The sequence below is a fragment of the Ornithorhynchus anatinus genome, chromosome 18, assembly GCF_004115215.2.
Source record: "Ornithorhynchus anatinus isolate Pmale09 chromosome 18, mOrnAna1.pri.v4, whole genome shotgun sequence".
Classification (NCBI taxonomy): Eukaryota; Metazoa; Chordata; class Mammalia; order Monotremata; family Ornithorhynchidae; genus Ornithorhynchus; species Ornithorhynchus anatinus.
Window position 1 is genome coordinate 43,871,123 of NC_041745.1, and position 14,468 is coordinate 43,885,590.

The following is a 14,468-nucleotide window of genomic DNA, read 5'->3' on the forward strand; positions in this document are numbered from 1 at the left end:
AGACCCTAGACCGGGCCCCGGGGGACCGGTTTCCGGCCCGAACCGCTCGGCCGATGGCCCGGGGCAGACGGATGGCCGGTGGCAAGCCCCTCCCCACAGGCCCAGTATGCCTATTGTGCGCTTACCACAGGTGTATCCAGGTGCCCAGAGGTGCCCTCCACTAAATAGTGCCAATCTGTCTGCTGTACACATATTATTTGTTTAGCAGTGTGCAAGCACCCATCTCCTCCCCGGTTTGCATACTGTACCCTTCTGAACACCCCTTCTCCCTCTGAGCTTCCATTAGCACCCACTATTCCCAGGCCAGGGGCCCAGGCCTCCATCGGCTCTCTTGTCCGCCTCAGACTCCCGTGACCCCCGGAGACGCCTTCACCCCCGCTTCCTCCCAGACCCTGCCGGCCCCCGGGGCGGACACTCTGGGCTCCGGCCCCTTCGGCACCTCCGCCCTTCCCTCAGGTAACGGAGCCGCAGCCCGGAGCGACCGGCGGGAGAGCGGCCGGGGACGGGACAGGGCGGACCGACGCGGGGCGAGCAAGCCGGGGACGCGGCCTAGGGCGGGGGTCGGAGTCACAGCAAACAGCAGGAATCCCATCTTCCTCGGGCCCCGGGGCGAGGGGGTGACAGGAAATCAGTCCCCGCGGGACAGTACCATCCTCAATAATAAGAATAACGATAACGATGGAGTCGCTATGGGTCGGAGATGACTCGACGGCATAGAACAGGATTTGTTAAGCTCTTACTGTATGCCAAGCACTAAGTCCTGAAGTAGGTACAGGCTAATCATGTTGGACGCAGTCCCTGTCCCACTTGGGGCTCATAGTCTTAATCCCCATTTTGCAGCTGAGGTAACTGAGGCCCAGAGAAGTGAAGGGACTCGCCCAAGGGTGTCACAGCAGACAAATGGCAGAGCTGGGATTAGAACCCACGTCCTCTGACTCCCAAGCCCGGGCTCCAGCCACTACGCCATGCAGCTTCCCAAGTTATTTGGGTTAAGTGTTCACTATGTGCCAAGCACTGTTCTTAGCCCTGAGGTAGATACAAGGTAATCAAGTCGGACACAGTCCCTGCCCCACATGGGGCTCGGGCTGAATTCCCATTCTGCAGCTGAGGTAACTGAGGCCCAGAGAGGTGAAGGGACTCGCGCAAGGTCACTCAGCAGGCAAGCGGCAGAGCCGGGGTTAGAATTTACGTTCTCTGACTCCCAAGCCCGGGCTCCTGCCAGTAGGCCACGCTGCCCCCTGCTAAATGAGGGACCTCCACCCCGTCAGGGAGTAGGCCGATCCCCCTGCCCCGCTTCTGCCCCCGGCCCATGACCGCGGGTGACCGGATTGGAAGTTGGGGGCACCCCTAGGCTCCCCAGAGAGGGTGTGGGAGTTGGGGGCTCTGAGGTGGTCCGGACCCACGTCCCGGATTCTTCGGTTCCCTAGAACGCCCCCGGAGAAGGGTCTCTGGCCACCCGGCCCTGGGGGGTCTTGGGTCGGTGGCGGGGAGGGGAGGCCCCCCCGGCCGGTGGGCTCCTCCCCGACGCTGAGCAGACCGTTCCGGCCGTCGTAGGTTACGTGGCCATGGGCCCGGTCCTCCCCTCCTTCTGGGGTCAGCAGGCCGCGGTCCCGCCACACGTGGCCCTGGGGACACCGCCGGCCGTCGCTCAGGTCCTGCCCGGGGGTCAGCCCGTGGCCTGGGCTCCGCCTGGGCTCTTCGCCCCCGCCCGGTCCCCGTGGCCGCCCGGGGCCGGCCAGTTCGCGCCCGCCGCCTTCATGCCCACGCAGACTGTCTCACCTGTGCCAGCCGCCGCGTTCCCGGCGCCCCCGGCCCCCCTGGCTGCCGCCGCCGGGGCCCCCTCGGGGGAGCCCGCCCGGTCCGGACCCCCGTCGGCCGCGGCGGGCCGGGGGCCTCCCCGGGACCTCCTCCAGCTGGCCCCGCCTCCGCCAGTGCCGGCCCGCACCCCGGACCAGTGCGCCCTGGGCGGCGGCCCCTCAGAGGCCTTCTCCGGCTACCCCAGCCCCGGCGGCGGCCCCGCCGCGCTGACCGACCCCGACGACTGCGATGACCTGGACATCTCCCAGCTCAACCTGACGCCCGTCACCTCCACCACCCCCTCCACCAACTCCCGTGCGTTCCCCCGCCGGGGCCGGGGCCGGGCTGGGGGTGAGGGGCCGGGTGGTTGGCCCTACTGCGGTCCAGCGGGGTAGTTTACAAGCCCGTGGGACAGTTTACAATCCAATGGGAGAGGTTCCCATCCATCGGAGGAGTTGATTATCCCACGGGAGACCTTACAGTCCGGCGGAGGAGTTACAATCCAGTGAAGGAGTCGACAATCAAATGGCGGAGTTTATACAGTAGGGAAGCCGACAGTCCAGTGGGGGAGTTGACAATCCAGTGAAGGATTTGACAGTCCAGTGGGGGAAGAAGTTGATAATCCAGTGGGGGAGTCTACAATCCATGAGAGGAGTTGACGGTCCAGTGGGGGAAGTTAGTGGCAGGTTTCACAATCTAGAGAAGGTTTACCCTGTAACAGAGAAGCTTAGAATCCAGTGAATTCATTCATTCATTCATTCAGTCAGTCAGTCAGTCAGTCAGTCGTATTTATTGAGCGCTTACTGTGAGTAGAGCACTGTACTAAGCGCTTGGAAGGTAAAATTCGTTCAGTCATTCGATCGTATTTATCGAACACTTACTGTGTGTCGAGCACTCTACTAAGTGCTTGGAATGTACAGTTTGGCAAGAAAGAGAAGCAATCCCTGCTCACATGGGCTCAGTCTAGGTGGGAGAAGACTGATATTAATACAAGTAAAACAGGCGTCAATATAAATAAATAGAATTATAGATATATATGCACATAAGTGCTGTGGGGCGGGGAGAAGAGGGAAGGGCAAGGGGAGCGAGCCATGGTGACGCGGAAGAGAGTGGGAGCTGAGGAAAAGTGGGATTTAGTCTGGGAAGGCCTCTTGGAGGAGGTGAGCCTTCAGAAGGGATTTGAAGGGGGAAAGCGTGATTGGCGGATTTGAGGAGGGAGGGTGTTCCGGGCCAGAAGCAGGACGTGGGCCGGGGGTCGGCGGTGAGACGGGCGAGATGGAGGCCCAGTGAGAAGGTTAGCGCTACCAGAGGAGCGGAGTGTGCGGCCTGTGATGGAGGAGGAGAGAAGGGAGGTGAGGTAGGAGGGGGCGAGGGGATGGATGGCTTTAAAGCTAAGAGTGAGGGGGTTTTGTTTGATACAGAGGTGGGTAGGCCACCACTGGAGATTTTTGAGGAGGGTGGTGACATGCCCTGAACATTTCTGTAGAAAGATAATCCGGGCAGAGGAATGAAGTATGGGGTTCTCAGTCCAGTGCGGGAGTTGACGTTGCAGCATTTCTCCCCGCTCCATCCACCGCAGCCCCCACGCCAGCTCCCAGGCAGAGCTCTCCATCCAAATCGTCCGCGTCCCACACCAGCGACGCGGCCGCGGACGACGTGTTCGAGGAGGACTGTGAGAGCCCCGGCCGGAGCGAGGGGCCGGAGGCCGTGAGTACTGGGTCCCCGCGGGCCTCCCGCACCCGGGGGCATGGAGTTGTGGGGGTCGGGGGGCGGCTCGGGGGGTCGGTGGGAGGGCAGGCCGGGGGTCTTCCTGTGGCCTGTGGCTCAGGAGAGCCCCCGTCTCGTGTGCTTGGGTGGCAGGCCGCCGCCGCCCCGCTCTCCGGCCGCGGGGAGCCCCCGGACGAGGAGACCCCGGGACCACCCGGCGGGGCGGAGACCGACGAGCCCCGGCTGGCTAGCTAAGGCAGCTCAGGGCGGGGTAGGTGCCCGTCGCTTCCTTCCCTCCGCTCGCCCTTCCTAGGCTGGTCCCCGCCTGCCCCCTGCCTCTTCCCACCACCCTCAGATCCCCTCTCCCCCGCTCTCCCCTCATCCCTCACCTCACCACATCCCTCCCTCCAATCAATCGATCAATGGTGTTTATTTAGCGCTTACTGTCCCCTCTTCTCTCCTCTCCTGGCATCTCCCCACATCTCTCCTCTCCCTGCGTCTCTTCTCTCCCCTCCCCGCATCGCCCCACATCTCTCCTCTCCATTCCCCACATTTTTCGTCTCCCCACATCTCTTCTCTCCCTGCATCTTCCTTACATCTCTCCTCCCCTCATCTCCCCTCTCCATCTCTCCCCTCATCTCCCCTCACCTCACCTCCCTTTCCCATATCTCCCGACGTCTCCCTACATCTCCCCTCATCTCCCCACGTCAGTGAGTTACCCGGCTGAGGCTGGCATGAATTGTACATTCCAGGTGCTTAGTGCAGTGCTCTGCACATAGTAAGCGCTCAATAAATACTATTGAATGAATGAACGAATGTAAGCTCCGCCCTGGCCTGTCTGCCCACCTCCCACCAAACGTCGTCAGGGTGCAGGGGCCCACCCCGCCAGCCTTCAAGAACCACCACTAGCCGCCAGCCCAGAAAGAGGGGGTGGAGGTCGGGACCTTGGGGCCGGGGCAGTTTTGGCGTCCTGCGTGGTTCCCCCCGCCACCAATCCCGCCTGGAGACGGTGGCCACGGTGGCCGGTGGGAGGACAGAGTCCAGTCCCCCCACCGCCGCCCCCATCTTCCCCTCCCCCAGCGCCATGAGCTGGCCTAAGCGAGGCTGGACCCGCCTGCACAGATTCCACCCGGTGCGACCAGGCGAGGAAACCGAGGCCAGAGAAGTGAAGTAGAAGCAGCATGGCCAAGTGGATAGAGCACGGGCCTGGGAGTCTGAAGGTCACGGGTTTGAATCCCGGCTCCACCACCTGTCTGCTGTGTGACCTCCGGCAAGGCACTTCACTTCTCGGGGCCTCAGTTACCTCATGTGGAAAATGGGGATTGAGACCGTGAGCCCCACGTGGGACAGGGTCTGTGTCCAACCCGATTGGCTTGTGGTCACCCCGGCGCTCAGTACGGTGCCCGATACATAGTAAACACTTAACAAATACCACAATTATTATTATTATTATTGTTGTTGTTATCATTATTATTGATTGTTAAGCGACTTGCCTGAGGTCAGCCTAGAGCCGGGATGAGAACACGGGCTGTGTGACCCCACCCTCCCCACCGGGCCCCGGGCTCTGTCTGCCGGATGGCACTCTGGTCACCCGGGCTGGTCCGGTCCGTCCTCACCCTGCTTCTCTGTCACCAGGAACCTGAGTCCCTCGAAGCGCAGATGACGGGGCTGACGGAGAGGCTTTGGTGCTGGCTGGTCGGTGTGGGGGCCTTCCGGCCTGGACTGGGGGCCTCTGGCCTCTGCCACGGACCCTCGCTCCCCGGCCCCCTCCACGGAGCCTGGCGGGCGGACGGCCGGTTGGCCTGACAGCGCGCGCGCGCACACACTCACTCTCCCATGCGTTCCCATACCCCAACACCCCCATGGGCCATTATCTAGTCCCCCGCCCTCTCACTCGGCCTCCCGCCCCCTCCCCCCGGCCGTGGTGGACGTGGCACGGAGGGAGCAGAGGCTGCTGGGAAATTCCACTACCAACACCCCTGTGCGCGTGCCAGCTCAGAGTCCAGTCCGGGCGGCCGTCTACAGCCCATCTGCGTTTCCATCCTTGGGGCCGTATTTCCTCTCCCCCGGCTCCCCAGGCCAGATCTGCCATGAGTCCCCCTTCTCTCCCGCCCCTGGCCCAGTGGACGGTCAGTCCAGCGTGTGTGTGTGTGTGTGTGTGTGTGTGTGCGTGTCCGGTCCCGGGCACCTCCCTCTACTCTGGTTGGGGACCGGGTCCGACTAGAGACCGTGCCTCCAGCCGAGGGGGCCTTTGCTTGGGGAACCTGACCCCCTTGGCTCCGACCCCCTCGGAGTCCGAGCCCGGGGACGGAAGCCGCCGGCCCCCGCGGCCGAGAGCGGCAGAAATGCTTGGCTTCCCCGGGCTGGGGGAGACACCGTCTGTTTCCCACGAGCCCGCTGCTCCGACCTCCGACCTCCATTCCGGCCTCAGGCCCCCCACTCTGGGTCCCGTGCGGCCCGAAGGTCATCTGCCAAATCGTCCCGGCCGGTGGACCCGGCGTCCCCGACGCCCCGGGGGAGCGGGATCACGTCCACCTCGGCCTCTGCCGCCCTTCAGAAACCTCAGGTGGGTTCCCCGTCTCGTAACCAGAAGGAGCTCTCTCGGCCGCGGGCCGCCCGGACGCTCGGAGAGAACCGGCCTCGAGCGGCTGCGCCGGAAAGAACGCTTTTCTGGAAGTACGGTTCCGCGCTCGATGACACGCACGGCCCACCACGGGTCTCCCGCCCACCGAGGACGGGGGTGGAGAAGACTAAGGGCCGGGCCGCCTAGCTCGTGCCACGGGAGGGGCCCGGCCGTGCCGTCTGCTCTGCCCACGTGGTGGTCGGGGCACGTGGGGTGGGGCGGGGGAGCGGCCGGGTCGGAGAGCCGCCACCTTGGGTTTCCTCCACCCCGCCTGGAAACTCTCGGGTCCCGGTCGCAGGGAGCCGGGAAGAGCGGGGCTGCTCACGGCCGAGGAGCCGGGGGCGGAGGTCGCCCCGGGTGGGTGTTGACAGACCTCACTCCTGGTGACGCGAGCCACAGAGTTGACGGTGGCTCCGTGGTAGGCGGGGTGGCCGCCGCCTTCCCGGAGAAGCCGTTTTGCCTTGGGCCTGCAGGGCGGGCGATCCCGCCCAACGCCGCCGAGATCGGCTCGGTCGGCCCCCGGGAGGTCCAGGGAGCGGTCGAGGAGCCCCGGCTTGGGGGAGATTCCCCCTGGGGTCTAAAAGGTGGGCCGGGGGTCAGGGCCCAGGACGGTGCCGGGCACAAGGTTGGTGCCCGGTTCGCACCATCGATCGGTGGATGGCACCGCACCCGGCGCCGGGGCGGTGGCCGGTGGGCCGGCCATCGTAGCCGATAATGGTGGCCCCCGACCGGGTCCGGCGGAGGGGCAAGGAAAGGGCCCGGCTCCCGCGGACTTTGAGAGGCCCCCGGGGCTCCGTCTCCGGGGGAGGAAGGGTCAGAGGGCGCTGGGGGGTTCCCGGTGACGCCGTCGACCCGTGGTGCTAATTTCACTTCCTCCGGCTTCGCCCCGGCTTCCCTCTCGGAGTGGCCAGCGGGAGGATTTCGGGGTGATTTTCGAGCCTTCAGCACGCTCTCTCTCCGTCGGTCAGTCAGGGGGATGGACCGAGTGCTTCCCGTGTGTGGACCGACTGTGCTGAGCAGTTGGGCGAGGACAGTAGAGTTAATAGACCCAACCACTTCCTTCAAGGAGTTCACAGCCTGCGGTGTGCAGAGCACTGTACTGAACACTTGGGAGAGGGCAATGGAGTCGATAGATGTGATCCCCGCCCTCACAGAGCTTCCAGTCTACCGCGCGCAGAGCGCCGGACCGCGCGCTGGCGGGAAGGCAGTCGGGGCGGTGGACACGATCCCTGGCCTCGAGGAGCTTCCGGTCTACTGCGCGCGGAGCACTGTACCGAGCACTTGCAGGAGGGCAGTTGGGGCAGTAGTTAGGACCCCTGCCCTCGAGGAGCTTCCATTCTAGCCAATGCTGCTGGGGCGGTTGTGGTGTGCGTGTGCCAGGGCGATTCTGGGGCTTCTGCTTGGAGGGCGCCGGGCCCGTCAAGGTACCGGTGGGGGAGAGGCGGGTTCTCTGAGAGAGAGAGGGGAGGGGATGGCTTCCCGAACGGGGGCCGGCCGGGTGGGCTTCGGCGCCGGGGACCGGAACGGCCTTCCGCGTCTTCTAAGAGGCCGCGGCTGGAGACCCCCGGGCCTCCGGGATCGAGCCGTGCTGCCCGGTGGGAGAAGAGAGCACGCGGCTGCTTGGGACCGGGGTCAAAGGTCACCGCCCCAGACCGCCCCCCGCCCGCCCCCGGCCCCGAATCCGCTACTTTAAATTCGAAAACCGGGGGCTACCCCCGCCCCCCGCCCCCCGCCCCCCGCCAAGCCATTGCCCCCGGCTGGTCTCTGACGTTTTCATTTCGGCGGAGGAGGCGACCACCTCGGAGCCACAGAGGCCGCCATCCCGGAAACGGGGACTGCGTTTTCCCAGTAGGCCCTGCCGCGGCTCGGGGGCTCGTTTGGGTTTTGCCGATCCGACGTATTTTTGTAATGAAGATGAGCGAGAGAGAGAGAGAAAGAGAGAGAGAAAGAGAGCAAGCGAGAGAGAGAGAGCGCGGGGGCGGCGGAGCCCGTTTCTACGCCGGCTTTAACTTTACCTCAGAAGACTGTGGGTACATGTAACGGACACGTTATTTTTAACTCTGTGTAAACTGCAATCAACAGGACGGAAACGTTTTTAGAAATTTTCCATTAATTTCTGTAACACACCATGTACGACGGTTACAAATAAACACGTTTAAGTAAAGACGCAAGCCTGGGTTTTCCGGCCGCCATCCCCGGGCCCGCGAACGCCGGGACACGTCGTCCGGGACCGAGGGGGACGCGGCCCGGCTCCGATCCCATCCGGCCGCTGGGATCCTGGGAAGAACGGAGAACTCCTTCCTGTTGGCGGAACTGCACGATGGCAGTGGGAATTGGTCCCCGGTGAGTCTCGAGGTGGACGAGGATGAAATGCCAGCGGGTCCCGCTTGGCTCTGGTTTTTTAAATGGTATTTGTCGAGCGCTCATCGTGTCCCAGGCACTGAACTAAGCGCTGGGGTAAATCCAGAGAAGCAGCGTGGCTCAGTGGAAAGAGCATGGGCCGGGAAGTCAGAGATCATGGGTTCAAATCCCGGCTCTGCCGCTTGGCAGCTGTGCGACTTTAGGCAAGTCACTTCACTTCTCTGGGCCTCAGTTCCCTCATCTGGAAAACGGGGATTAAGACTGGGAGCCCCACGTGGGACAACCTGATCACCTTGTATACTTCCCAGCGCTTAGAACAGTGCTTTGCACATAGTAAGCGCTTAACAAATGCCAACATGATTATCATTATCCAGGTTGGGCACGGTCCCTATCCCACGTGGGGCTCACAGTCTCAATCTCCATTTTAAAGAGGAGGGACGCCCAGAGAAATGAAGCGACTAGCCCAAGGTCACACAGGAGGCGAGCGGCGGAGCCGGGATTAGAACTAGAGGATAGCGTATGGACCTGAGAGGAAAAAGGAGCTGTGTTCCGATCCCCGATCCTGACTGCGTGACCTTGGGTAGGTCACTCCACTTCTCTGGGCCTCAGTCCCCTCATCTGTAAAATGGGGATTAAGACTGTGAGCCCCGTGTGGGACAGGGACCTTGTCTGATTAGCTCGGATCTACCCCAACGCTTAGAACAGTGCTTGACACATAGTAAGCGCTTAACAAATAACATCATCACCCGTCGTAACGTCCTCTGACTCCGAGGCCCAAACTCTTTCCACTGAGGCACGCTGCTACTTCATAGAGTCTTGTGGTGGTCATTTGGGGAGAGAGAGGGATGGAGAGGGGACAGTCAGGGGTGTTGGAAAGTCCGTGCTGGGTTACCGGAGGAGAGCCAGGGATGGAGAAGGGAGAGTCAGGGGTGTTGGATCATTCTTATAATAATAATGATGATGATGATGACGGTATTTGTTCAGCGCTTACTATTTGCCAAGTATTGTTCTAAGCGCTGAAGTAGATACACGATAATTTGGTTGTCCCTCGTGGGCTTCACAGTCGTCATCCCCATTTGACAGATGAGATAACTGTGGCCCAGAGAAGTGAAGTGACTGGCCCAGAGTCACACAGCTGACAGCGGCGGAGCCGGAATTAGAACCCACGACCTCGGACTCCCAAGCCCGGGCTCTCTCCACTGAGCCACGCCGCTTCTCCGTTCTTAGCGATGAATCGGATCGAGTAGCCGAGATCATCCTGAGGTTCTCACTCAGAAGGTGTCTGACAAAGGCCTTTGGATTTGAGGTCAGAGAGCACAAGCTCACGCCAGTCCTTTTTTAGGAGGAATTTGGTAAGATAGAAGGAGAAGTCTCCTGCCCGGAGGCCGGGGGCTGGACAGAGTGACCCCGCCGGACTCCCTCCCGCGGTCCCCGCCGGGCCTGGTTTTCTACGCCGGCCTCGGCCACTTCCCCAAGGGTAGGGGAGACCGACGGCGTGGTCGGCGGGAAGGGCTTGGAGAGGTTAAGGAGCGGGGATTCCCTGATTTTGGGCCGGTGGGGGAGGAAAGGACAAGCTGCTTCCCTCCCCGCGAGTGGTTATCAACAGCGTGGACCCCCCTCGTCGCCACCTGCGTGGAGGCAGGGGGATAGTGTTGGCATTTGTTAAGCGCTTACTACGTGCCGAGCACTGTTCTAAGCGCTGGGGTAGATACAGTTTAATCAGGTTGTCCCACGTGAGGCTCACAGTCTTCACCCCCATTTTACAGAGGAGGGAACTGAGGCCCAGAGAAGTGAAGTGACTTGCCCACAGTCACACAGCTGACAAGTGGCGGATCCGGGATTCGAACCCATGACCTCTGACTCCCAAGCCCGCGCTCTTTCCACTGAGCCACGCTGCCTCAGATGACCTCAGCACCACCCCACTCACCAATTCCCGGGAATCTCGGTCTTTCCTGTCGACTTCCCTGTCCGCCCCCTGAGAGGTGTCCCGGCCCACGCCAGCGGCCCCGCCCCATCCCGGGCTCGCCAGGCAGCACCACAGCCCCATCCGGACGGCGGTAACTGTCAGTCGTATTTATTGAGCGCTTACTGTTTGCAGAACACTGTACTGAGCACTTGGGAGAGTGCAATATTCGTTCAGTCGTATTTATCGAACGCTTAGTGCGTGCAGACCACTGTACACTGTGGAGAAGCAGCGTGGCTCAGTGGAAAGAGCCCGGGTTTAGGAGCCAGAGGACATGGGTTCTAATCCCGGCTCCGCCACCTGTCAGCTGTGGGACTTTGGGTAAGTCACTTCACTTCTCGGTGCCTCAGTGACCTCATCTGCAAAATGGGGATTAAGACTGTTTTATCGTGATCGGGTTTTGTTTTTGTCCGTCTGTCTCCCCCGATTAGACTGTAAGCCCGTCAGTGGGCAGGGATGGTCTCTATCTGTTGCCGAATTGTACATTCCAAGCGCTTAGTACAGTGTTCTGCACATAGTAAGCGCTCAATAAATACTAGCCAATGAATGAATGTACTAAGGGCTCGGGAGAGTACAGAGCAACGATAAGCAGACATAGTCCATGCCCACAGTGAGCTTACCGTCTAGCGGGGCAGACAGACAGACATTAATTCTCTTCTCCCAAGCACTTAGTACAGTGCTCTGCACACATTAGGCGCCCGGCACAGAGTAACTCTTAATCCCGTCGAGGACGATGCTTTCTTTAACAGCGAAGCACTCCGCCTTAGCGTGGAAACAAAGTTCAATCGACTGCCTTTCGTTTGAGCAGCTAATAAATTCTTAAAACTCTGACAAACACATAACAGGCTGGCATTTTAGCTTTCATCCTTTCAGAAGGAGAAATCTTGTTTTGACGGCAAATGGCTCTGTGTTCCTGTCGGATTGATGGCAGAACGAAACTATCTAGCAGGAGACGGCTCATCAGCCCGGCCTAACATCCAGGAGAAGCAGCGTGGCTCAGTGGAAAGAGCCCGGGCTTGGGAGTCCGAGGCCTTGGGTTCTAATTCCGGCTCCGCCCCTTGCCAGCTGTGTGACTTTGGGCGAGTCACTTAACTTCTCTGTGCCTCAGTTCCTCATCTGTAAAATGGGGATTAAAACTGTGAGCCCCACGTGGGACATCCTGATCGGCTTGTATCCCCCCAGCGCTTAGAACAGTGCTTTGCACATAGTAAGCGCTTAACAAATACCACCATTATTATTATTACTGTTATCCACTCTGGAGTTTTCGGGGTCGAGATTCCAGCCCCCTGGGACCCGCTCCCTCCTTGGGGAAAGGGGCTTGGAAGCCTGGGGTTCTGGGGTCTCCAGACCCATCCTGGTGTCCCGTGAGAAGCAGGGTGGATAGATCCCAGGCCTGGAAGTCAGAAGGACCTGGGTTCTAATTCAGATCCACCACTTAATAATAATAATTAGTAATGGCATTTGTTAAGCACTTACTTTGTGCCAAGCACTGTACTAAGCGCTAGGGTGGATACCAGCAAATCGGGTTGGACGCAGTCTCACGTGGGGCTCACGGGCTCCGTCCTCAAGTTCTGCATCGGCCCGGTTCTTCAGTGGCACAAACGTTGCGTCCTCTGTTTTCCCAGAAACTCACTGGGTTGTGCAATAGGGAAAGCAGCCGTGTAAGGTCGGGTCCGGTCCGGGTCCAAGGTCTGCCCTCCTCTCCCCGGGGGTCACTGCTCCGGGGGCTGGGGGATTTTTCTGCCCTCCTTCTGATTGGCTAAGCGGAGAGGGACCCTAAAAACTTTTTGATTGACTGGGATGGATGGGATTTTCCTGGAATTTTGCCGACTGACTGTCAAAAGCTTCTTGATTGGCTGGCTGGACAGGGAAGGGATAATAATGTTAAGCACTTACTATGTGCAGAGCACTGTTCTAAGCGCTGGGGGAGATAGAGGGTAATCAGATTGTCCCACATGAGGCTCACTGTCTTAATCCCCATTTTAAAGATGAGGGAACTGAGGCACAGAGAAGTGAAGTGACTTGCCCACAGTCACACAGCTGACAAGTGGCGGAGCTGGGATTTTCCTGCAGACTTCCAATAAGGTTAGGGAAGCAAGTTGGCTTAGTGGATGGAGCACGAGGCTGGGAATCAGAAGGACCTGGATTCTAATCCTGGCTGCTGTGTGACCTTGGGCAAGTCACTTCTCTGGGCCTCAATTACCTCATCTGTAAAATGGGGATTAAGAGTGTGCACCCTACGAGAGATGGGGATTGTGTCCAACTTGATTAACTTGTATCTTCCCCAGTGCTTAGAACCGTGCTTGACACATAGTAAGCGCTTAACAAGTACCGTAACGATGATAATAATAATTATTATTATTAGGCTGCCGATAGTGGGGGAGGGGACAGATGTTCCACAAGTCTCCTGATTGGCTGGGGGAATAGAAGGAAAATGGGATTTTCCTGCAAGCCTCCTGAATGGCTGGTCGGGGGGAAATTTTCCTGCAGTCTTTTGATAGACTTGGGAGTTGGATTGGAATAATAATAATAATAATAATGATGATGGTATTTGTTAAGCGCTTACTATGTGCAGAGCACCGTTCTAAGCGCTGGGGTAGATACAGGGTTAATCAGGTTGTCCCATATGAGGCTCACAGTCTTAATCCCCATTTTACAGATGAGGTCACTGAGGCCCAGAGAAGTGAAGTGGCTTGCCCACAGTCACCCAGCTGACAAATGGCAGAGCCGGGATTCAAACCCGTGACCTCTGACTCCCAAGCCCGGGCTCTTGCCACTGAGCCACGCCGCTTCCCTTCCCAATCAAAAGCTTCCTAAAGGCTCTTGTCTCCAAGTCCACAAGTGCCTCGCTCAATGATATTTATTGAGCGCCTACAGAGCGCAAAGCGGAGCAGAGAAGCAGCGCTGCTCAGTGGAAAGAGCCCGGGCTTGGGAGTCAGAGGTCAGGGGTTCGAATCCCGGCTCTGCCACTCGTCAGCTGTGTGACTGTGGGCAAATGGGCAAGTGCCTCAGTGACCTCGTCTGTAAAATGGGGATGAAGACTGTGAGCCTCACGTGGGACAACCTGATCACCCTGTATCTACCCCAGCGCTTAGAACAGTGCTCTGCAAATAGTAAGCGCTTAACAAATACCAACATTAAAGCACTGTGCTAAGAGCTTGGGCGGCATCGTGGCCCATCGGATGGAGCGTGGGGCAAGGGGCCCGGAGGCCCTACTTTGCCCCTGGCCTGCCGGGTGACCTTGGGCGAGCCACTGCCCCTCCCTGGGCCTCGGGTTCCCCCTCTGTGAAGTGGGGATAACGGAACCTACCTTTCCCCACCTAACAGGGATCTTGAGAGGACAAGAGTGAGATGAGTGAATGAATGAATGAATGAATGAATGAATGAATGAATGAGTGATGCGAGAACAATTTAGGGATAATCACAGTCTAGAAAAGCAAGACCTTATTGTGCTGAGAATTGACCCCAGTGTAGGATTGTCATTCATTTCAACAGAAAGAGGCATAACAAACACCCTGGTACCAAGGAGATTCCAGTCTACTGTGTGCAGAGCACTGTACTGAGCGCTTGGGAGAGGACCATAACGTCAGTGTACATGAATTGCACTTCCCAAATGCCTAGTACAGTGCTCTGCACGCAGTAAGCGCTCAATAAATGCGATTGAATGAATGGATGATCCCTGCCCTCAAGGAGCTCTCGGTCTACTCTGTGCGCACCACTGTACTGAGCGCTTGAGAGAGGACAATAGAGTTACCTGAGGCAATCCCTGCCCTCGAGGAGCTCACAGTCTAGTGTGCGCAGAGTATGTATTGAGCGCTTCTGAGCGAACAAAAGCGTCGGTAGAAACGATCCCCGCTCTCGACACCTTACAGCCGACGGAGTGCAGAGCCCTGCACTGAGCACTGGGGAGAGATCTCTGCTCTCAAGGAACGTCCGGTCTAGCAGGGGAGAAGTCCAAGGAACGAATGACCGGCAGTACTGTCCCACCCAACGTTGAGTGAATTCCCCTTGGCCCCC

At 59.5% G+C, this 14,468-nt stretch overlaps 1 protein-coding gene and 1 long non-coding RNA gene across 3 annotated transcripts in view; one reads left to right on the top strand and one right to left on the bottom strand.

Moving 5' to 3' along the window:
- Positions 1-5,224, top strand: part of DAB1 (DAB adaptor protein 1) — a 111,739-nt gene extending 106,515 nt beyond the window's left edge. For both annotated transcript variants that reach the window (XM_029046709.1, XM_029046715.1), the window contains exons 12-16: positions 345-456; positions 1,555-2,112; positions 3,377-3,504; positions 3,658-3,775; positions 5,140-5,224. In XM_029046709.1, coding sequence (XP_028902542.1) covers positions 345-456; positions 1,555-2,112; positions 3,377-3,504; positions 3,658-3,759 — 900 coding nt within the window. In that variant the 3' untranslated portion in view covers positions 3,760-3,775; positions 5,140-5,224. The remainder of the gene's footprint in view (positions 1-344; positions 457-1,554; positions 2,113-3,376; positions 3,505-3,657; positions 3,776-5,139) is intronic.
- Positions 5,225-8,219: 2,995 nt separating this feature from the next.
- On the bottom strand, positions 8,220-12,100 carry LOC120638977. Its single transcript, XR_005661042.1, has 2 exons — positions 11,928-12,100; positions 8,220-8,428 (listed from the first exon to the last, which is right to left on the bottom strand). It is a non-coding gene; the product is annotated as an uncharacterized LOC120638977 (long non-coding RNA).
- Between the last annotated feature and the right edge of the window lie 2,368 nt (positions 12,101-14,468).